The sequence below is a fragment of the Xenopus laevis genome, chromosome 6L (assembly GCF_017654675.1).
Source record: "Xenopus laevis strain J_2021 chromosome 6L, Xenopus_laevis_v10.1, whole genome shotgun sequence".
Taxonomy (NCBI): domain Eukaryota; kingdom Metazoa; phylum Chordata; class Amphibia; order Anura; family Pipidae; genus Xenopus; species Xenopus laevis.
In genome coordinates, this window is record NC_054381.1 from 73,069,023 (window position 1) to 73,094,783 (window position 25,761).

General features: G+C 37.9%; 1 protein-coding gene across 1 annotated transcript in view; it reads left to right on the forward strand.

Annotated features, from left to right (window-relative positions):
• adamts16.L (ADAM metallopeptidase with thrombospondin type 1 motif 16 L homeolog) overlaps positions 1 to 25,761 on the forward strand; it is a 152,382-nt gene that overhangs the window by 18,210 nt on the left and 108,411 nt on the right. Inside the window, exon 4 of the mRNA XM_018266846.2 lies at positions 20,100 to 20,397. Within this exon, the coding sequence (XP_018122335.1) occupies positions 20,100 to 20,397 (298 nt within the window). The remainder of the gene's footprint in view (positions 1 to 20,099; positions 20,398 to 25,761) is intronic.

Here is a 25,761-nt window from a genome sequence, read left to right on the forward strand (position 1 = left end):
TGGACAAGCAGTTTGAAGATTTCCTTTGCTGAACTGTCATATTTAGACAGAACCCCAGAAAAGCCTTAGAGTTAATTCTCCACTCTAATGATTATGACAAGGTTTTTTTTTATATATTTGTGGGAGTCTTTGCTTCCACTTATTTATACTTTTTAACAAAAAAAGGATAAACTAACTTTATAATGACATACCATGACATGCAATATGTAGCCAGTGTATGGCCTAGGTGGGGAGAGTGATGTTTATTTTAAAATCCCTTTGCAAATATTTATAGTCAATAAGGTTCTAAACACCCATATTTCTTACTGTGACTATACAGGAAGATATGTGTTGAGAACTCCAACAACATTGCACAATGCATGTTTACTGATTAACAGACCTGTGAAGAAAGAGAATCACAGAATGCAGAGGATTGTGAGAATTGGAGTCTTGATTGGAGGAGAGTTTGCTACTATCTGGGAGAAGTGCTATCAATGACACATGTAGTCTGGGAGAAGTGCTATCAATGGCAAATGTAGTCAGAATGAGCAGTGGAGAAATAGCAATGGACAAAAACTGCTTTCAATAGAAATTACATTTACAAATAACTCCACCCAAAAAATGTTTTTAATAAATAAAAGAAAATGTAATTTTAAGCAACGTTTAAATAAACATGAAGCACAACATCGTTAGTTTTAGTTGTTTCTAAAGGTAATTGCAATTTAAAGCAGTAGTTTTATATTTTGGGTGAGGGAGATGTGCCTAACTTAAATACATGGTAGGAGAATGTACAGTTACAGTCCTTTAGAAAAAATATATCACCTTAGTGACTTGAGCTCCTTCAGTTAGACTTATGTAAAAAAAAGTCTATAAAAACAATGTAACTATAAATGTATGCTTGCAGTGACCAAGCATGGGATCAGCCTGACAGCATACACACACAGAGATTAGATTTCATAAAAAATGCATAATGGGGAGGCACATTTATCAAGGGTTGAATTTCAAATTCAAATGAGTTTTTTTAAACTCCCTTAAATCCGAATATATTCAAAATTCGACTGGGGGTTATTTAATAAAAAAAAATTGAATATCTAAAACTCTGACAAATTCTACCAACCCAAAAACTTGAATCAAATTCGATTTGAATTCGACCAAACTCCATTCAAGTCTTTCTCTGAAAAAAACTTTAATGTCAGGATGGCTACAAATATCTCCAAATTGGTCACTGGAGCTCTCCCATTGACTTATACAGTAATTCGGCAGGTTTCAGTTGGTGAATAATCAAATTCGAATTCTTAAAGGGCCAGAGTTTGATAAATCTTGAAAATCAAATTCACACTTTTTTAAAAGCTCAAATCAAGTTTGCATAATTCCCTAGTCAAATTTGACAGTTATAACCATAAAAAAATGAGAAAATTCAAATTTGAATTTTCAATTCGACCCTTAGAAACAAACTGTAGCCTTAGGTTCACAATGCCATGCAAGCCCTCCCACACTTTGTTCCATTGTGAAGAGATAGATTATAGGATTAAAGTCCCTCTGCTTTCCGGGGAGACTGTGTGCCACCCACTATGGAAAGCAACTTCTGGGAATGCCACACGGCTACATTCTCCCTTGTTATTTCTTGGACAGTTTCTTAAAAGTTTCTTTAACAAAAAAAAAAATAGAGCACTCTGCAACCAAAACCAAAATTATTAAGCATTTTATACATTGCTCCATACATTGTTGTCACTATAGTTTCAAAGCAATATTTATTACTGTACTATACATATAGTAAGTTTATTTTTGCTGAAATGTTAAAATGTATATGAAATATAGCAAACAGAACTTTTGAATTTTTGAAACATGGTTTTATATTTTAGACATGGTACATAGTTCATATGGGGGTCTCTTGTTCCATCCTACAATGATGTAATGTCTCAACATAATGTATCTTAGAACAGCTGCTATGGCTGCAATTTAGTAACCTAGAAATGCTTTTGCAATATTTAAAGAAACACATTTTGCCTTATATATACGAGGGCTACATATTATTTGGCAATGAACTACCTGTTTTTTTTGAGCACTAAATAAGAGTAAGGTCTGCTAACATAATTTCTGATATATTGTGCTTGAACTGTGAATGTAAAGTATAGTCTCATAAATAGTGCATAGTAAAATATAAGGATATTAGAAGTCCCAATTGTGGCCATAAGGACTTTTAATACCATTATGTGTTGTGGGGTACTACATTCTCTATATTGAACAGCATGTCTATCCCTCTTCTTTTAGCCACTACCATGTTTGTACCTGTTTTTTTATTGCCTGTCATGTCCACTATCTCTACCTTTTTTCTATTGTTGTAAGTCATAGTTGATCAGGATGTTTCCTTTGTTCTTTCTGCCCCGTCTGTCATTTTCCTTGTCTGAGAACCTTGTTCTCTCCTCACTTTCTGCCCTTATTTGTTTATCCCTTATTTCTCAGCTTTTGGCCCATATTTTTTACATAGGAATTTTGTACAGGGCACCAATGGAAAAGAAGTTAGCCATTCTCTGCTTGCCTTTCACCTTTTTATTTTCTTATGTACTCTACTGAGTTTCACCTCTTTAATGACTATAGTACACTGGGTGATGACATCGCTTGACATGATCTTTTTATTGTCTTAAAAATAACACTTTTCATGCTAAGTTTATTTATGAAGCATAGGCAGTGGCAAATACAGTTACCTCAAACTGAGAAGAGAGAGAAATTGTTAATGCTTGTTCATACTTGTGCCTAGAATAGTATTATGCTTAACCCTGTCATTAGAATTGATCATTATACTGCTCAGTTTAGACTAGCTATAGAGTTAATCAGATAATGGGATTATTTTCACTACAGCTATTTCGTACAAACAATTACCCAAATATGCTATTGCAGCTGTAAGATCATGTAGACTGATTTAATTTAGAACTAGTGGGAAAATTAACTTTTTAAATGATACACAAGTGGTTTCTTATTCAGAAAAGAGACAAAATGCAGAAAAATAGCACTTTGTCTTTGCTTTATTCACTCAAAAAACACAGCACCCAAAATATGTTTCTCTCTCACACCTGACAATATAGTTTTCTGACTAGCCCAGGGCTTCTCCTAGACACTGGACCACCATAAGGTTAGTACTCTGTTACTCACAGTTGAGAGATCAAGTTCTCTCTTTCAGTCAGGCCACACTACCTACAACAAAATTATCTCAGGTACTCTCTCCAAAACTCCCAGGTATTGGTGTACAGCCCTTTTACCTCTACAGGCAGCTCCACTCTCAGTTGTCACCTAATTACCAGATTGAGATGGAATATTAACCCTTCCTCCAATAAGTACCCTCTGCAGCCTGTATCATGCACAGTAAATATGCACTTCCCTGTACATTTTCATGCCTGACAGGAGTGTTTTCCAAACACACTGTCACAGACTGTCACAAATTTGACTTTACACTTATAGAACTGACACTACATTACTAACATACATTATTAAACTGAGATAATATTTAAAAGGGTGGTTCATCTTTAAGTTCACTTTTAGTATGTTATAGAATGGCCAATTCTAAGTAACTTTTCAATTGACCTTCATTTTCACCTAGTTTTTTAGTTATTTTATTTACTCGTCTGACTCTATCCATCTTTCAAATGACCCCATCTAAAAACAAACGCACTAGAAGGCTACATATTTATTGTTATTGCTACATTTACTTACAATTACTTGTCTTTCTATTCAGATCCTCTGCTATTCATACACTGAACTATTCTTTTAAAGGTAAACAACCCCTTTAATGGAACTATGATTTAAAAAAAAAAAAGAATTGCTCAATGTCTGATCATATTAAATATAAAATTCCCTGGTTATATTACTGAATGGACAGGCTTCATATATCATAAAAAGGGAAATGTATTAAAATACATTCTGAGATGTATACATGACAGAAATTAACTGACTGGTAAGATAAATATATAAATTTTGGTTTTGAACGGATTTGTGAGATCTTCACAAGTCTAGTTACATGTATGTTTGTTGCCAAACTATGGCACTAATGTTATGACAGAAATTAACTGCCTGGTAAGATAAATGTAAAAAATGTGGTTTTGAACGGATTTGCTGTTATCTTCACAAGTCTAGTTACATGTATGTTTGTTGCCAAACTATGGCACTAATGTCACTAATACATCATTGTTTCCCCATAGCTTGATACATGCTATGATATACAAACAAAATGTACAGTATTTTTATGAAACACTCATTTTCTTGAACATAAGGTCAGTTGAAATTATAAATTAAACCATCTGCTAAATTCAACTTCTGTCTTTTTATAGATCATTTGTTTTTAAACTGTCTGGCATTGGCACAATGAATGAACTCATACCTCCAGCTACCTTGTACAGGAAAGTTGGCGCTTGAAGAATGTCTAATAATACTGAATGACTGTAAGCGTAACTACAGAAAATGACATCACTTTTTAGGCACTTTGCCCTAATGTAACATTTTTACAGCACAATTAATGGGTTTCATTATTTGAAAAGTGAATTCTATAAGGCATCCCATCCTAATGTGTTATGTTCCCAAAACAGTGGATGGTGCTCTCTGTATTGATAACAATGCTTTGGCTGAAGGTTTATTATTATATAAAAGTGTTTATGGTGCACTTTTACTAAACTTGAGGCCATGACCCCTTGGTTTAGGGAATTTTCTGAAAACAAAGAGCTATGTACCATTTAAAAGCCATAGCTGATTAATAACATTTGCTTCAGGAAACTCCTGTATTCATTGTCACAATGCAAAATACATTTACAATGAAGATAATTCAGAAAAGGTCAAAGTCTGATCACCCTTATAAAAAAGTTGCATTTGTTAACAATGTGTATTATTGTCTGTCCCCATATTTACTGCCAGTGTTTGTGTTCTGCATGCCAAAGTGTAAGCCTTTGCAAATTGCAAGTCTCACCAATAGTTTTGGTGGAATATCCTGGCATTATTATATACCAGGATTATTATTATTTATTTTTTATTATTTATGTTTTTAATGGTGTATCTTCACCTCTTACCATTTCTTTGGCCACCTGATTAGAACATTTCCTGACATGCGTCAAGTGTGCACTGACCTCAAAACTTTCATGTACAGTATATACATAGTTTATGGGTTCCATACTCCTAAAGCTGGGAACCTTGCTGTCTGTTCTAATATTTACTGCATACTAGAGATAGATCACCATCCATTATTTGTCTTTTTCATTATTTTATACTCACTGTGGGTAATGCAATACCAGAGAGTTTAACTAAGCTGTCACCTGAAAAAAGTGATTTAACTAGCTATAGTACTCACCTCTACATTAGCTTTACTAATTTTATTTTACTACAGAAGATGTGTATTGTTTAATTTTAACACAAGTTAATGTGTGTATAAGTGACTGATTATATTCAGAAAATAAATACTAAGTCTTTGGTAAATAAATTATTGTTAGTGTAGTGGTACACAGGGCACAATCCACCTTAAGTTTCTTTCCATTGAAAGGAATGGAAAATGGCGAGTGTAAGACTGGGGTGTGTGCGGCCCACCCCAGTCACAAGATCCCCCCAGATGCAAGCTCCAGCAAAAGATTATCCTACAAGCCAGGCAACCCAAAGAAAAATTCACCTTTAAACAAACTTGGTTGTATGTTGTATATCCACCTGTTATAAACCCCTTTTGCTCTTCAGATTTAAAATCATTTCTATTGTGACTTTGATCCAATTTTATTATGTAACCCTTGTTTGCTCTGGCAAGATCTGTTGCTTTAAATAATTGTAAAATGCTGCATAACTTGCTGGCATAATATTGATTTCGTTGAGTGGGATGTGCGTCATATATTATCACTTCCCAGTGAAACTGGGTTTTCTTGTTCTTTAAGTTAAGTCTATTTATTAACTTGATCATATGCTATATTCCCACATGCTGATGTTTGTTAACAGCCAAGAGCAGAATAAAATATTATTGTACAATAAAGCAGCCTTTTCTCCCTGCTTGAACTCTGTGCACTAGTATGATGCGTCAGCTTACATTGTTGTAGATATTTCATCCACATACAGGATTTACAGCATTAAAAGGCAATTTAAAGAGTATTAAGAATGCTTTCTGAGTAAATTATTGCTGCTCAGATAAAAGAAGCCTATGTAATTTCAAGTATGCAGTCATGTGACATGTTGAAGATCCTACCCTGAGCTAGTGCTAATCTGGAGATATCAACATAATTTCAAAAGAACTGACACATGAACCCTTTTGTGGAGATCTACATTTTCAGTCTCAACTCTGAATTACTTGTAATGACATACAACCCTTGTTTGCAATCTCCTGATGTTATCATCCTTTCTAAATAAGTGCATGGATCAAGTTTCAAGTAATTATATACTGTAACAAGTTTCCTATCTATTTATGCCATCAAATCCTTTCTTTATCTTCCAAAGATGTATATAAATGGTATGAAATAGCACTCACTTGATTTTTTGCAAAAAAAAAATATAAAAAGTGCAATCCTGTCATGAAAAAGCTATTATTAGTTAAGAAGCATTTCACTCCGTATATGCTGCAGTTAACTGAGGATAATTGAACACACATCTGCTTCCTTACATTGCATTCAGATATTACAAAATCCTATTAAAAACTTCAGATTGTAAGATATATTGGGTGTCCTTCCTCTTGTCTCTTAACATTTAGCACTTGAATTCGATTTCCATTCCATAAGTAATGCCCCACCTCTTGACAGACTACAATGGTGTTGAGGAACTAGTGACCAGGGATCCCTGAGTTGTACTGTTAATGGTTTAGTACTACAATAATTGGTAAGAAATCCTGAAAGCAAAACGTTTTGTGTGTGAGGTATAGGGTTTTGTGAATGAGTAATGATAGCTTGATTACCTGGTTCCTTAGATAAGCCAAAGCCATAATATAATAATTTGACAAGATTCTGGATGATTATAATGCCTTTAGAACTTAAGGCCTACAAAGAAAAAAGACCTCACCCAGCAAAGATGGCAAGACTGGAAACAAAACAAAATGTATCCTAAAATATCAATTGCAGCTGAAAGCAGCAGTACCCCATAAGCAGAATGGACAATAAATAACCCCCTCTTCGCCCTCGGAACCTCATCTTCTACTATCTTCTATTTTTCTCCTCCTTTATGTCAGGCAATGTTTTCATGTTGATTGTCTGAATTCTTGAAATCTGTAAAACTAAACAAAAATCTAAGTTGAAAACAAACAAAAAAGAAATGAATGCAAGGAAATAAAACTGTGGATATTATGGGGTTATTTATTAAAGTCTGAATGCTACCAACCAAAAAAAAAATCGAGTTTTTTTACTATAAAATGCGATTTTTTTAGTGGAAAATAAAACTTGATTTTTTTTAACATTATACCCCAAGGCTGCAAAAAGTCTCAATCCGAAAATACTTCATCTTCAACTTGTCGAGGTCCTGTAAAAGTCAATGGCAATTTGAAGATATTATTGTCTGTGCTGGATTTACGGTAATCCGAACATTTTGGGCTTTTCCGACGATTTCACAAATAATTCTGACCTTTTTGATCATGAAATCGGAAAAATTCAGTTTTTTCGCACGACAATCCAAAAAAGTTGGGGGTTTCATGCGATAATCTGAAAAAGTTGCGTTTTTGTTGATCAGATTTTTTTGCCATTTTTAATTCATAAATAAGGGTAAAATGTGGATTCTAGTTTGTTCTGACCTTTTTTTTATTTAAAAAATCAGAAACATTTTGATTTTGATAAATAACCCCCTATATATACTATTCCTTTTTATAGCATGTGATGTGCTAGTGCACTTTATGACAGTGACTGTGTACTACAACATAACTTTATGCCTGTATGGAGGAATCCTGTTCCTAGTAAACATAATATGAATATTTCTGTTTTCTTTCTGGCAAGTAATTTTGATACAGTTTCAGCCAAAAATATTTTTGCTTTTGCAATCTTCCAAATAAACAAGCAGGCAGGCAGACACTATTTTGTGAACACCGTTATTAAGGCAAGTTTTTTATCACCCCAAAATATTGTGTATGTGCCAGAATAGGGGACATAATGTCTATGCCTAAGCACAGGCTAAAAACATATAGACCATTAGGAGGGAGAGGAATGCGAAGAGTATAGTCACATTTAAAAAGTGCTTAATGGAAACTAAATTCAAAGTGAAAGTAATTGCCTGTCCCGCCTCTATGTCTTAAAGGTAAAAGTTAGAGGTTGGGCAGGCAATATGTTTTATGTTTAGTTTGCAATGTATTTTTCTTATACAGTTTTTTTTGTGTGGGTGACAGGTCCCTTTTAAGCTACATAGTTACATAGTTACATAGTTAAATTGGGTTGAAAAAAGACAAAGTCCATCAAGTTCAACCCCTCCAAATGAAAACCCATCATCCATACACACACCCCTCCCTACTTTTAATTAAAATTCTATATACCCATACCTATACTAACTATAGAGTTTAGTATCACAATAGCCTTGGATATTATGTCTGTCCAAAATGGAGAGAATTTTTTCCATTCAGAACATAGCCCTTCAGATATGAAATAAAACAATTGACACCCTTGATGGATTAATATTTTGTAAAATGCCCTTTGGAAAGAATAACTGAGTGCTCCCTATAGCCATGAATGAGCTTTCTACATGTCTCTACTCACAGTCTGGACTGCTATACCCCTATATGAAAAGACACATATTGTAATCTTTATTAAGGCTATTCAGCCAAAGGGGCAAATTCACTAACGGCCGAATTTTTGCCAGGCACAAATTCATTACCACCTCAGCAGCCAAGCGCTGGCAAATTTTTGTGAATTTTTCAAATTTCACTAGCACTCTTGCAATTAAGTTAATTTGAATATGGCAGGTACATAAAAGTACATTTAATAGTAATGTTGGTGCAAATGTTTGAAGTGGCCACTTTTTAAAACAAATGTCCAATAAGCTATAATAAAGACAGAAGAGATCCTCTAATGCCCTAGACATGAGTCCAGCCTTATATAAATGTGGCATGCCCCTCAAATTAGTTTAACACATAAGTATTTAATAGTTTGGACATTTGAAGGCAACCCCGCTTTAAAAAATAGTGGCGATAGAGTGTAAATGACCGCTAGTAACCGCTCGTTCGCTAGCTAATTGTCCTCTATGCATGTTAGTGAATTGGCGATATCCCTGCAGATGGGATTTCTGATAAATTGACGTTAGCATTGGCCACTTCGCCCTTCAGTAAATCTGCCCCAAAGCGTTTTGTTAATGCAAAAGGCTTCCTTTTCAAAGCACAAGTATGATACCTGTTATCCAGAATTCATGGGACCTGGGGTTTTCCTGATAAAGGATCTTTTCATAATTTGTATCTTCATACCTTAAAGGAACAGTTCAGCGTAAAAATAAAAACTAGATAAACAGATAAACAATAAAAATGTTTCTAATATAGTTAGTTAGCCAAACATGTATTCTATTAAGGCTGGAGTGAGCAGATGTTTAACATAACAGAACACTTCCAGCTTGCCAGCTCTCTAACTCTGAGTTAGTCAGCGACTTTATGGGGGGCTTTTTGAAGGGATATTAAGGGATAAGATATCTGACTTCATTGCAAATAATAATAATGTGAATTTGTGCCAGCATGACATAACTTGCCCATGAATACCTTTCAATGATCTAACAGTATATATGTTGTGCCTTTCCAGCATTCATTTGTATTTGCCTGACAATGGGGCCTTGGTGCTCTGAAAGCTTGCAATGCATTTTTTATTGTTAGCCAATATAGGTATCACTTCTACAATACTTTTTGTAATTGTTTGTTTTTTTTATTTGTTTTCAGCCTCAAAACTATAGGCCGGTTAGTCTAACATCAGTGGTCGGAAAGCTTTTTGAAGGGGTATTAAGGGATAAGATATCTGACTTGATTGCAAATAATAATAATGGGAATTTGTGCCAGCATGGTTTTATGAGTATTTGATATTGCCAGGCTAATTTGATTTCTTTTTATGAAAAGGTGAGCAGAGCATTCCACTCTGGGGTGGCAGTGGATGTAATCTATTTGCTAGAGCATTTGATACAGTATCACACAGAAGGTTACTGGTTAAATAAGGAATGTTGGCCTAGTATTTTGTACTTGGATAGAGAACTGGCTAAAAAATATATCACAGAGAATGGTGATAAATGCAATATTTTGAATTGGATCAGTGTGGTTAGTGGAGTACCACAGGGCTCTGTACTTGGTCCTTTGCTTTTCAACTTGTTTATTAATGACTTGGAGGTATTGTTTCTATTTTTGTTGATTATACTAAATTGTGCAGAACTAAGTTCCATGCAGGATGCTGCCACTTTGCAGAGTGATTTGACTAGATTAGAAAACTGGGCAGCAAACTGGAAAATGAGGTTCAATGTTGATAAATGCAAGGTTATGCACTTTGGCAGAAATAATCTAAATACAAGTTATACACTAAATGGCAATGTGTTGGGGGTTCCCTTATTTGAGAAGGATCTAGAGGTTTTTGTAGATAACAAGTTGTCTTATTTCAGTCAGTATTATTCTGTGGCTACTAAAGTAAATAAAGTACTATCTTGCATTAAAACTAAACATAAACTCAAGGGATGAGAACATAAGGCCATCCCTTTGGACTAGAGGAAAATAACTTTAATTTGAAGCAGCATAGGTAGTTATTCACAGTGTGGCCAGTGAGGTTGTGGAATTCACTGCTAGATGATGTTGTGATGGATTATGTTAAAGGAGAACTAAAGCTTAACTAAAGAAGTAGGCTAGAGATGTTGTACATTATGTTTTTGGCTTCTGTACCAACCCCAGGCAATCATATCCCTTTAAGCAGTAAAGATCTGTGCCTGTAAAATGCCCCGGGAGCTCCCCATCTTCTTTTCTGCTGATTCACTACACATGCTCTGTGCTGCTGTCACTTACTGAGCTTAGGGGAGAAGTCCGGACCAAGGAGAAAGCTTAGGGTTAAAGTCCAAGTTTGCGGTATCCAAAAGGGTCAGGTGTTATCATAGTCGAGTTCAGGCAAAGTATTGAATAAGACAGGCAGCAAGGATCAAAGGTCAAAGCAGCAGTCAGGAATCCAAGAAACAGCAGAATAGGAATTTAGGGAACCTTTTATTCGGGCATCGAAACCATGACCTGGAAGTCCTTTTATCTCAAAATTCACACCGGCGCGTGACGTCATCGGGCGCTCCTGACAGTACCCCCTCCCCCAGGAGGGGCCACTGGACTTCGGAAACTGTTTGAAGAATTTCTTTACCAGTCGAGGAGCGTGGACATCAGACTGTTTTATCCAAGAGCATTCTTCGGGACTGAAGCCCTTTGGATCAGGAATTGTATAGACCCTCTGGAGATTCTTGAGTCTAGGATCTTCTCCACTTCGTATTCTTGTTGGCCAGCCACGGAGACAGAAGCAGGAGGAGATTGTTCTGAAGAGAAGTGATTAAGGATTACCAGTTTCACCAGGGATATGTGAAACACATTAGAGATTTGCATCTCAGGGGGAAGCTGAAGTCTGACAGCCACGGGATTAACAATCTCCACAATGGAGTATGGACCAACAAATTTTGGACCCAACTTGGGGGAAGGAACCTTGAGGCGAATATTTCTTGTTGAAAGCTACACTTTATCCCCAACTTTATATAAAGGAGCAGAATTCTTGTGGGACAATGAACTTTTCCCCAAGTTGGCTGCAGTAGCCGAACAAATGGCTGACATGTGGGCTGCATGATCATTGGCTGCTGGAACATCAGACAAGAGGAAGTCTTGAGGGAAAGCTTGGGGATGTTATACATAAACTGTCAAGAAGGGCGATCCACCAGTGGAGGCATGACAAGCGTTGTTATGAAAAACACTGCCCAGGAAAGGAGATGGCCTAGTCATCCTGACAGAGGGATACATGACTTCTCAAAAACTGTTCCAGCGCTTGGTTTAACCTCTCCGCTGCTCCATTGGACTGAGGGTGAAAGGCAGAGGAGACTTGGAGGACAATACCCAGATTCTTACACAATGATCTCCAAACTTGGACACAAACTGGGAACCTCGGTCAGATACAATCTCTGCTGGAAATCCAAGGAGGAAGTTTACGAAGAGGAGTAAAGTGTGCCATTTTACTGAAGCGATCAATAACTACTCATATTACAGTGTTGCCCTTGGACAGTGGTAGTCCAATAATAAAGTCCATAGCTAAATGAGTCCAAGGCAAGGGAGGGAATAGGTAGAGGCTGCAATAGCCCACTAGGGTGAGAATGACTAGATTTTGAAAAGGCACAAATGGCACAGGCCGCCACAAAGTGTTTTACATCCTTCTGAAGGGTTGGCCACCAAAGGAGACGATTAATAAGTTCAAAGGTCTTTTGGACACCCGGATGTCCCACTTGTTTGGAACAGTGGCTTTGCTGAAGGATGGCTGTACAGAATTCGAGTGGCTGAGCTGAAGACTGGACAGAAAGAATCTAGCTGGCCAGTTGCGGGAATAGGGAAGCAATGATCTTTGTGGGGGGAACAATTGGTTCCTGATCTTCACTGATGCGACCCTCAGGTACAATTCTTTGAGATAGGGCATCTGCCTTCTGATTCCTGAATCCAGGGCGGTATATCAGAACAAAGTTGAATTGTGAGAAGAAGAGTGCCCACCGATTCTGTCTCTTGAGAGTCTGGATGAATTCCAAGTTTTTGTGATCACTGTAAATGGTAACTGGGTGAGGTGCTCCTTCCAGGAAGTGTCACCAACTCCTAGAGTTCGATTTTAACTGCCAAAAGCTCACGATTCCCAACGTCGTAATTTTGCTCAGCAGGAGAGAATTTCTTGAAAAAATAGACACAATGATGTAGTTTCCCATCTGCGACTTGTCTCTGAGAGAGGACAGCTCCAGCTCCAAAGTCAGACGTGTCTACTTAAATGAAGAAGGGTTGTAGGAGGCCAGGAGGTTTCAGGACAGAAGCAGAAACAAATGAGTCTTTCATGGACTGGAAGGACTCCAGGGCATGAGGGGCCAGGCATTAGGTTTTCCTCCCTTCCGAATGAGAGCCAAGACAGGAGCGATAAGGGAGGAAAATCCCTTGATAAATTGTCAGTTGTTATTAGTGAAACCGACAAATCTTTGTATGGCCTGGGTGCTTGTGGGCAGAGGCCAATCTCGGATTGCAGTAACTCTAGAAGGATCCATCTCGAATCCCTCATGAGAGATGATGTAACCCAGGAAGGGGTTCTCGAAGACACACTTCTCCAGCTTGGCAAAAAAGGAGTTTTCTCTCAGACAGGAGAGAAGCTCTTTCAACCGGTTCGGTGAATTTGGAGAAGATTAAAATGTCATCCAAGTACATGACTACGGATTGCCAAAATGACCTCTAAAGATGTCATTCACAAATTCTCAAGAAAAACAGATACATCGATAGTCCTATCAGGCAGCCGAATCTGCAATGGCAAAAGGAATCAATGAATTCTTAGGGGGTGCAGGTTCAATGCCACCCAGGTAAAATTCCCCAGTTCTACCTGAGTTCTGAGATCCTCCCAGCTTGGCAAAATGGGCTTTTCCACCACAATATAGACATGGACCAGCCAAACGTCATCCGACCAATCTGCATAGGTTCCTCCGAGGGAGTTACAGGAAGTGGATTACAGGATAGGAAGGATGGGTCTCAGACCAGGCAGGGATTTTTTGTTTCGCTCTTTATTGGACGGGTGCTCACCTTTATGGTGGTCTTCCAAAATTTCAGGATGATCCCTGGAGACTAAGTCATCCTTGAGTCTAGTCGACAAGCCTTGATAGAAGACTGCTGCATAAGCCTCATTGTTCCAGCTAGTTTCAGCCATCAAAGTTCTGAAATCAATGGTGTACTCACGGACACTGTGGTTTCCTTGCTGGATCTGTAGCAGTCAGGAAGAGTCATTAGCGACACAACCAGGGGCGTCAAAAAATGTACAGAAGGCTTGGAGGAAGGCCTTGGCATCAAAGGTCAAAGGAGAATGGAGGTGGTACCCATTCTAGCATTTCCCCCACCAAACAAGACATCACATACCCCACCTTGGCGCGTTCACTGGAGTACTGTGAGGGTTGAAACTCAAACTAGGTCAGACACTGCGTGACAAATCCTCTACAGGCTTGAGGATCCCCATTATAGCGAGGCAGTGGAGAAATGAGCGGCTCACCAGCCGAGGAGGTCGCAGAAGGAGGAGCAACCGCAGCGGCAGGATTTGCCACGACCGAAGAGGCAAATGGCATCTGGGAAAGGAGAGTGTCCAGTACTTGACCAATGCAGACCTGTTGAGCTTCATAAGCTTCCATGCAGGATGTTGATCCCCGGAGTGCTCTTCTGACATCGGCGTAGCTTCCTCAGTGGGGTCCATTGCTCGCATATACTGTCAGGGGCCTATTGGGAGAAGTACGGACCAAGGAGGAATCTTAGGGTTAAAGTTCAAATTCGCAGGTATCCAAAAGGGATAGGCGTTATCGTAGTCAAGGTTCAGGCAAAGTATTCAATAAGGTAGGCAGCAAGGATCAGAATCAAGGTCAGCAGGAGTCAGGAATCCAGGAAATAGCAGAATAGGACACCGACATCGATCCACGTGGAACATGGGCGCCACCATCTTGCCTTGGACGTCCCTGGAGACGGGAGCGCCAACGGGCATGTGAGTGCTGCAGACACTTTACAAGATTGTGACTCCCTTTGACAGGTTTGAAATCCTGGATCATTGCTGCTATTGAGAAGCTGAAACTTTAGGCTAATGCAATAAGGTTATTTTATAAAATATAGCATTTTCAGTCATATTTATTTTTAGGGGGGTTAGTTCTCCTAAAAAATGCTTTTAAAGGAGCAGTTCAAAAATGAAAAATGTTTTCAATATAGTTAGTTAGCCAAAAATGCAATGTATAAAGGCTGGAGTGACTGGATGTGTAACATAACAGAACACAACTTCTTGCTTTTCAGCTCTCTAACTCTGAGTTAGTCAGTGAAGGGGGGGCCACCTGGGACATAATTGTTCAGTAAGTTTGCAATTGATCCTCAGCATGCAGCTCAGATTCAAAAGCAGACAGTTATGAATAATTTAGCTCCCCCTCAAGTCACTAATTGGTTACTGCCTGGTAACCAATCAGTGGAAACCAAGAGAGATGAAAAGCAGAAAGTAGTGTTCTGGCTATTATGTTACACATCCAGTCACTCCAGCCTTTGTACATTACATTTTTAGTTTAACTAACTATACTAGAAACATTTTTTATTTTGCATCTATCTTTACGTCGTATTTATCTTTATACTGAACAATTCCTTAGGGGCTTAGATGTTTTCTTGGACAAGCATAATATTCTAGGCCACTGCCCTCATTGTACCTGCATGAGAAGGGTTTTATATATTCTGATTCTGAGTTTATTTTGTTCTGCAGTACACAGCAGAGTCCCCTCCCCTTTCTTACAATTCTGATTTATAAAACATTACTTATGAGCTCTTGGATGCTAAAGTTTAATACTCACATATTTGGAAAACCCAAACAGGATTCGCCTTTTTCAGCAGGATTTGGATTTGGCCGAATCCTTCTGCCCGGCCGAACTGAATCTGAATCTTAATTTGCATATGCAAATTAGGGTCAGGGAGAGAAATCTCGTGACTTTTTATCACAAAACAAGAAAGTTAAAAATGCAAATTAGGATTCGGTTCAGTATTCGGCCAAATCTTTCGAAAAGGATTTGGGGGTTCGGCCGAATCCAAAATAGTGGATTCGGTGCATCACTAGATATTTCTAAATGTTGATGCACAACAGACCACAAACCATAATGTAAACTCTAATTACACAGCTTTGTAAGTACATGCAAATAAATTTAAGATCTCAGTTACTACCTTCAGAGTTTTTTGGATCCTAAAACTAAGGGAAGTTGGAAAAGTCACATTTTTGCTAAAACAAGTATGCAGGATGTTTCACTTTTTAGGCCTTTTAACTCAATTTAAAAAAAAAGGGCCTTGAGAAAATGTAAGTACACTCTTCAGTTTCCCTACAAATTTCAGTGGAGTTTTTCTCATCACAGTGAATGTCAGAAAATTTATGAAGACACAGCTTGGTTTGATATAAATCAAACACTTACAATTTTTTTTTCACATGTTGGCAGAGAAAGCAAATAATATAATAAAAATGTTGGGAAGATATTTTTTGGCAGTGTGAAAATATTTAGCATATATTATAAGGCCAGACCAACTGATGTGATAAAAGATAGGAAACCAGAGCAAAAGGTTAATTAATTTTCAACAGTCAAGCTTTAATACAAAATGTTCTCATATGCTAGCAGCATGAGACCTGCAGCTAGTCCACTGAATAGAGCAGTGTCTGCATTAGGCAGTGGTCTATCCTAAAGGGGTGTCTGTGTCAGACATACAAGTAGATGGTGGTAGTAGGCACAGGCCACAACGGGACCCTGTCCATAATGTCTGCCCTATGGCAGCCTCCTGAAGCTGTGCTCTGCTCCTTGCATCAGATTTGTTACCCACTGCAATGATCAGAGGGCAGCTTTCCCCAGGGCCCTCTTGCACCCCTTAGTGCTCACAGCCCAAGGTAATATAAATTACCCCTTTTGGGTAATGGTGAAAATCATTGTGTTAAAAAGGATCTGTCAACCTAAGAAATAATTTGAATTCCTTTTTTATTGTGTTAGTAAAGCAAAATAACTTTACACACACAATATAAATTATTTAAATGGTGTTCCTTCAGTCTGGGAATTAACAATCACAGCAAGCAGTCAGGTGCCATTTTGTAGACACTGTTATTAAGACAAGCTTTGCATCATCATCCCCAAATCTTTTTTATGCTCTAGAATGGGGCACATGATGCCCATTACATTCACTGGCTACACAGTTTTAGATGGTGAGGAGGGAGGAGGAAAGTAAGTAGTTCATCTAGAAAGTGTAGAATAGATAGTGAAAGTTGTTGGCTCTGCACCATAGGTATGAACGTTTTGATAAAAAAAAGAATTTGGTTTCATGTTTAATTTGTTTAATTAATTTTTTTAAATGTATTTTACAGCTTTATATGCCTGCATGACAGGTACAGTTTAAAAAAGAATCCATTAATACAGATAAAGTACTGTAATACACATGGCCATGGACTAAACAGATAAATCAGACCATAGCTGATGCTGGTCCTGCCCTAAAGACTCACCCACAGTGCACATGCACTCTTGTGTTATGGTACTGAGCTCACAGATGTTCTGCAGAGATGTCCCTGATATGGATGTGCCTTGCGCACGTTTATCTTCATCTCTTCCCTCTCTTACTAGTAATTTTGATGTCTAGGTCTACCTATAATTTATTTTCAACATGTCATTCACTTAAATTAAATGCACTTGTTGTTGCACAGAATGCTGGCACATAGAAATAACTTAGTACATTAAAAATGTATTAATTATAAATATATTTTGACCCTTATCATACATTATTATGTTTCTGATTAGATTGAGTTTTTTATTAATAAAAAAAGCTAAAATCAGGCATGGAAGTTTGGTCACACTATTTTTATTAACATTATGAGATAAATTCTTATTTTAGTAAATAACCCCCACAAACACTTGGTATATAACCTGGAAGCGAAGGTGAATATTTGTGTGTACTCTAGACAAAAAGAAGCAGCAACCTTAGTTTGGTAACCTAGTTTCCAAATTTTGGAAGATTCACATTGTACATATAATGATATGCCAAGGTTCTTTTCTCTGTGCCTTTCAGCATAATTGTCCTCCTGTTGTCTAGGTTGCCTTGGAACCCAGCCCAAATCACACACTAAAGAATTAAAATTGGTTTGCAACAGCTGTGAATACATTGCTATGCATTACAAATACTTAGGAGACAAACTTTTGTGCATGATGTTTGAAGAGTCTACAGAGGATGGTTTTGTAAAGCTTAATAAAAGTGGTGAAAGGGCCTTTGCTGAAACAAAGAAAGACAAGCTAAGATAAATTACAATACTGACACAATAAGGGGCCTGGAAAAAAATTAAGTGCTAAGTCCTGTCAATGAAACAATTTGAATTGTTTCTTTGGAAATGCACCATAAAGGACATTTACCCTTCATGTGGCCAAAATGTAAAATACACACATGTATTGGAAGCATTAGGAAGACTCAAAAATAATTATTAATGGTAATATCACATAAAGGCTCAACTAAGAGCTTAATAAAATAGTTTTACAGGGGTGTTTAATACTACAGGGGTGTTTAAGGATTTGTTAAATTTCATTTAAATACCTAAATACAAGTTATTTGTAAAAAAAAAAGAATAATAAAAAAAAAAACACTGTGTTTATTAAAATTTGTATTTTTTGAAAATTTAGCTTGGTATTTTTTTTATAGTTTTTAAATATACTCTGCATTTGACCATATGTTAAAGTTGCTAAAAAATCTGTGCACCAAGGCAAAATGTTAACATTGCCCATATTTTTTCTGTTAACAAAGTTAAACAGATTAAACAGGACAAATAGATGTAAATATTTAGATGATTAAATAACCAGAATCTTTGGTGTCACTACACTATGTAAAAAGTATAGCTAAGCAAATACAGTGTCTAAACAAGTGGACTTTGTTATTACACAGAAATATTGAATGCAGTTCCAATTTCAAACTGAGATTAACAATTTACAGCAGGGGTCCTCAACCTTTTTTTTACTGGTGAGCCACATTTAAATATAAAAACAGTTGGAGAGCAACACAACCATGAAAATGTCCATGGGGATGTCAAATAATGGCTGTGATTGGCTATTTGGTAGCCTCTATATGCACTGGTAGCCTACAGAAGGTTCAATTTGGCAGTAAACCTGTTTTCTTGCCTCCAAGCCAGGAATTCAAAAATAAGCACCTGCGTTGAGGCCACTGGGAGCAACATCCAAGGGGTTGGAGAGCAACATGTTGCTCATGAGCTACTGTTTGAGGACTACTGATTTACAGGGATATGTGTTTCTTATTAAAAAAAATCACAATCTTGCATATTTTTAAATTTGCTAGTATTTGGAATTTATTAAGCAAAAAACTTTAATATAAAAGCTGGTGACTTTCTGTAGAAGGCAATGGAATGTAAAAAAAGGCACAACTATAGCCAAAGACTTAACCCCTAGATGACCATTTGTAATTGTTCATAGTGAGTAATGAAAACCATTCAATAAATAAAAGGCATTCTTTTTTTCCCAACTCTGCCAGTATAACTAAAATACCTAACCCATAAAAACATAGGCCTTGCCATTCAAGGAGGGTCCCTCACATTTGCAATTCAACACTAAGTGGCAGATTTATCAAAGGTCAAATTGAATTTTCGAATTTAAAAATGTAAAAAGTAATTTTTGGGTACTTCGACCATCGAATAGGCCAAATTCAACTTGCTGAATTGCTATGTTAGCCTATGGGGGCCTCCTAGAACCTATAGCCAGTATTTGGCTAAGCTTTGAGAAGTCGAAGGTCTTTATAATCCTTTGACTTCAACTTCGAATGTCGGACTACCCTATTCGATGGTCGAATTTCTACGTTTTTTTTCACTTCGAAATTCGACCCTTGATAAATCTGCCCCCAAGTAACACTATATAGATACAATTGGTTGTAGTACACACTGTAGTGGCCATATATACAATTTTAATGGCAATGGTAAACATACATCAGATGACTGAGTAGCAGATTTATCAAAGGTCGAATTGAATTTTCGAATTTAAAAACTTAAAAAGTAATTTTTGGGTACTTCGACCATCGAATAGGCCAAATTCGACTTGCTGAATTGCTATGTTAGCCTATGGGGGCCTCCTAGAACCTATAGCCAGTATTTGGCTAAGCTTTGAGAAGTCGAAGGTCTTAAAAATCCTTTGACTTCAACTTCGAATGTCGGACTACCCTATTCGATGGTCGAATTTCTAAGTTTTTTTTCACTTCGAAATTCGACCCTTGATAAATCTGCCCCCAAGTAACACTATATAGATACAATTGGTTGTAGTACACACTGTAGTGGCCATATATACAATTTTAATGGCAATGGTAAACATACATCAGATGACTGATAGTGTATGTAAATAGGTATTATCATTTGAAATGTATTGATCATTACAGTGATTGTTACTTGACCATGGTCCTGCATTTCATTTGTGACATATATTTTTTTCTCTAGTCAGGTTTAATAAGGACACAAGAAGTGGAATATTTTTTGAAGCCAATGCCTAGGCATGTAGCACTCAAACACAATTACTCTACATCAAATGGCCACCAACATCATGTTCTCTATAAAAGATCTCTTGACAACCACCTGTACAAGGACCATGATATTAATATGGTTCAAATGCAGCAAGAATTGAGAAATCAGAAATGGCAACACTTGGATACTCTTTCTCCTCCTAACAGTCAGCAGGAAGTGGACCAAAAATATGAAAGGCCTGAAAAACAGCACTATTGTGGAAAGCGCAAGAAATGTATGTAAGGACATTTTCTTTATTTACAAAAAGGATATCAAAAATATACTTGGTTTAATTAGTTAAGGTTTTGATTGGTTTTAAATTAAACTGACTTATGTGTATTTACTAGTGCATATTCAGGCAATGTAACACATAAACCAGCTTAATGCATCAGTATGCAGTAAGGGTAACACATTTGGCATTTGTAATTTCTGTATTTTGAATTGTTTAAGGCACACAGGGTAATTAGACTGACCAACTTGGCAAACTCATTAAGAGCCTCAAATTTTGCAAGTGCACAAGTTACTGTCTGGATTGTTGACCCATGATCAAGCATTGTCTAACCTATGTAAATATTAGCATTTCCGCATATGTTCTGGGAAAAGTATACATGTTGGGTCAGTTTTATCAGTGTTTAATTACAAAGGGAAAGACGTGGGGCAGTCTTCAGACACTCAAATGTATACTGCCCTTCATACAAGTTATGTTATAGCTGCAATTTAATATTAGATACTTTTAAAATTATAGGAAAACATAAAAATAACTGAACAGTTTGTTATGCAGTATTACATATTAAAATATCTGTACTAGTATAGGACTTGCTAAACAGTTATAGAAATAGCAACCACCTTACAAACATTTATTAATATAATTATTTATGTAAACTTACTAATAGGAAATTATGTAACACAATCTTTATACAAGCATGGAGGAGCTTAATCTAAGGTTACTAGATTGTTGAAAAATGACATTCATTTTTGTGAATCATGAGGTTAATATAGAATTTTGGTGTATTTGTTTAAACATTGAAACATTATCAATATACTCTTTAAACAAGATTTGATATCATATTGTTAACAATTTCAAAGTTATCTGTGTACTTCTTTTGTACACCAATATTCTCTCTACAACACCCCATTACCTCTCTTGGATACCATACTCTCAAAGATCTGTTTTTACTTAATTTAAATGATCTATTTTTTCTAAACATGATTGCTGAGTAAAAGTTGTTTGTTGTGTTATTCTTTCTGTGATTTCATCTCCAATCTCCAACTAAAGCCTTAAGTGTTTTTTTTTTAAGTTCTATTGCCTTATAGAGATGTCGCGAACTGTTCGCCGGCGAACTTGTTCGCGCGAACATCGGGTGTTCGCGCTCGCCGGAAGTTCGCGAACGTCGCGCGACGTTCGCCATTTTGGGTTCGCCATTGTTGGCGCTTTTTTTTGCCCTCTCACCCCAGACCAGCAGGTACATGGCAGCCAATCAGGAAGCTCTCCCCTGGACCACTCCCCTTCCCTATAAAAACCGAAGCCCTGCAGCGTTTTTTCACTCTGCCTGTGTGTGCTGAAGAGATAGTGTAGGGAGAGAGCTGCTGCCTGTTAGTGATTTCAGGGACAGTTGAAAGTTTGCTGGCTAGTAATCGTTTTGATACTGCTCTGTTATTGGAGGGACAGAAGTCTGCAGGGGTTTGAGGGACATTTTAGCTTAGGTAGCTTTGCTGGCTAGTAATCTACCTTCTACTGCAGTGCTCTGTATGTAGCTGCAGTGGGCAGCTGTCCTGCTTCTGATCTCATCTGCTGACTGCTGCAATAACAGTAGTCCTTGTAAGGACTGCTTTTATTTATTTTTTTGTTGTTTTACTACTACTACTACTACTACTACTATAAGAGCCCAGTGCTATTAGTCTAGCAGTGTTGGGGAGTGGGACTGGTGTGCTAATCTGCTGCTCCTAGTAGTTCAGCAGCACCAACTTTAATTTTTTTTTTTAATATTCATTTTTTTTTTATTTTACTTTTTTTTATTTTACTACCGCTGTAGTAGTGTATAAGTTGACCTTTTAGGCATTATTTGCCCTGTAGGCATTATTTGCACACTGTTTTCTTCAACCCGCCATCGAGCTGTGTGACCTTGTTCCCATTCTGTCTAAATATCCATAATATTACCGTCTCCAGAAAAAACACCGGAGTCACTTTTTTCAAGCAGCATTCATATATTTTACGTAATCCGTATCCACCGCTGTAGTAGTGTATACGTTGGCCTTGTAGGCATTATTTGCACACTGTTTTCTTCAACCCGCCATCGAGCTGTGTGACCTTGTTCCCATTCTGTCTAAATATCCATAATATTACCGTCTCCAGAAAAAACACCGGAGTCACTTTTTTCAAGCAGCATTCACATATTTTACGTAATCCGTATCCACCGCTGTAGTAGTGTATACGTTGGCCTTGTAGGCATTATTTGCACACTGTTTTCTTCAACCCGCCATCGAGCTGTGTGACCTTGTTCCCATTCTGTCTAAATATCCATAATATTACCGTCTCCAGAAAAAACACCGGAGTCACTTTTTTCAAGCAGCCATAATATATTTTACGTAATCCGTATCCACCGCTGTAGTAGTGTATACGTTGGCCTTGTAGGCATTATTTGCACACTGTTTTCTTCAACCCGCCATCGAGCTGTGTGACCTTGTTCCCATTCTGTCTAAATATCCATAATATTACCGTCTCCAGAAAAAACACCGGAGTCACTTTTTTCAAGCAGCCATAATATATTTTACGTAATCCGTATCCACCGCTGTAGTAGTGTATACGTTGGCCTTGTAGGCATTATTTGCACACTGTTTTCTTCAACCCGCCATCGAGCTGTGTGACCTTGTTCCCATTCTGTCTAAATATCCATAATATTACCGTCTCCAGAAAAAACACCGGAGTCACTTTTTTCAAGCAGCATTCATATATTTTACGTAATCCGTATCCACCGCTGTAGTAGTGTATACGTTGGCCTTGTAGGCATTATTTGCACACTGTTTTCTTCAACCCGCCATCGAGCTGTGTGACCTTGTTCCCATTCTGTCTAAATATCCATAATATTACCGTCTCCAGAAAAAACACCGGAGTCACTTTTTTCAAGCAGCCATAATATATTTTACGTAATCCGTATCCACCGCTGTAGTAGTGTATACGTTGGCCTTGTAGGCATTATTTGCACACTGTTTTCTTCAACCCGCCATCGAGCTGTGTGACCTTGTTCCCATTCTGTCTAAATATCCATAATATTACCGTCTCCAGAAAAAACACCGGAGTCACTTTTTTCAAGCAGCATTCATATATTTTACGTAATCCGTATCCACCGCTGTAGTAGTGTATACGTTGGCCTTGTAGGCATTATTTGCACACTGTTTTCTTCAACCCGCCATCGAGCTGTGTGACCTTGTTCCCATTCTGTCTAAATATCCATAATATTACCGTCTCCAGAAAAAACACCGGAGTCACTTTTTTCAAGCAGCATTCATATATTTTACGTAATCCGTATCCACCGCTGTAGTAGTGTATACGTTGGCCTTGTAGGCATTATTTGCACACTGTTTTCTTCAACCCGCCATCGAGCTGTGTGACCTTGTTCCCATTCTGTCTAAATATCCATAATATTACCGTCTCCAGAAAAAACACCGGAGTCACTTTTTTCAAGCAGCATTCATATATTTTACGTAATCCGTATCCACCGCTGTAGTAGTGTATACGTTGGCCTTGTAGGCATTATTTGCACACTGTTTTCTTCAACCCGCCATCGAGCTGTGTGACCTTGTTCCCATTCTGTCTAAATATCCATAATATTACCGTCTCCAGAAAAAACACCGGAGTCACTTTTTTCAAGCAGCATTCATATATTTTACGTAATCCGTATCCACCGCTGTAGTAGTGTATACGTTGGCCTTGTAGGCATTATTTGCACACTGTTTTCTTCAACCCGCCATCGAGCTGTGTGAGCTTGTTCACATTTTGTCTAAATATTGATAATATTATCGTCTCTAGAAAAACCACTTGAGTTACTTTTTTTCAAGCAGCATTCATATATTTTACGTAATCCGTATCCACCGCTGTAGTAGTGTATACGTTGACCTTGTAGGCATTATTTGCACACTGTTTTCTTCAACCCGCCATCGAGCTGTGTGACCTTGTTCACATTTTGTCTAAATATTGATAATATTATCGTCTCTAGAAAAACCACTTGAGTTACTTTTTTTCAAGCAGCATTCATATATTTTACGTAATCCGTATCCACCGCTGTAGTAGTGTATACGTTGACCTTGTAGGCATTATTTGCACACTGTTTTCTTCAACCCGCCATCGAGCTGTGTGACCTTGTTCACATTTTGTCTAAATATTGATAATATTATCGTCTCTAGAAAAACCACTTGAGTTACTTTTTTTTCAAGCAGCATTCATATATTTTACGTAATCCGTATCCACCGCTGTAGTAGTGTATACGTTGACTTTGTAGGCATTATTTGCACAGTGTTTTCTTCAACCCGCCATCTAGCTGTGTGTATTATCGTTTCCAGAAAAACCAACTGAGTTTTTGTTGTTGTTGTTGTTTTTTTAAAAATAATGCCAGGCAAAGGCAGGCCGCCACGCAGAGGCCGTGCTAGGGGCCGTGCTGCTATGCAATCCTGTGGCCCTAGCAAATTGCCCAGTTTTAAAAAGCCAATGACCCTGAACTCCCAAAATGCTGAAGAGGTAGTTGACTGGCTTACACAGCACACCCCATCCTCTACCGTTTCTAACTTTACCACAACATCCTCCTCATCCTCCACTGCTATGGCCACCCCACGTAACACTTCCTCCACCACCGGTGCCCCTTCTTCACTGGGGTCAGAGGAGTTATTTTCCAATGAGTTTCTTGAACTGAGTAATGCGCAACCATTATTGCCAGAAGAAGATGAAGGAGATGAGGACCTTACACCAGATTTAATTCTGGCAGAGAACACGATAGAGATGGACATAATGAGTGATGAGGAGGAGGTCCCCGCTGCTGCTTCCTTCTGTGATGTGTCAGAAGAAATTGATGCATCTGAGGAGAATGATGATGAGGAGATTGATGTTTTGTGGGTGCCTAGTAGAAGAGAGCAAGAGGAGGGTAGTTCAGATGGAGAGACGGAGAGTCAGAGAGGCAGTAGGAGAATAAGACTTAGAAGAAGCAGGGAGGACAGCCCGCAGGGATCAGTAGGGCAACAACATGTATCGGCACCTGTGTTCAGCCGGCCAACGCACCCGCCATTGCCGCCAATACCGCCAACTCCGCCAACTTCTACTGTTACCGCCAGATCGCACACTTCCAAAAAGTCAGCAGTGTGGGATTTTTTTAATGTGTGTGCCTCTGACAAAAGCATTGTAATTTGCAATGAGTGCAGTCAGAAACTGAGCCTTGGTAAGCCCAACAGCCACATAGGTACAACTTCTATGCGAAGGCACATGAGCGGCAAGCACAAAGCACTTTGGGAGCAACACCTCAAAGGCAACAGGCAAACTAAAAGCCACACTCCTTCTGGTCCAGCATCTTACTGCTCTACCTCTGCTCTCCTTGACCCGTCTGAACCACCCTCC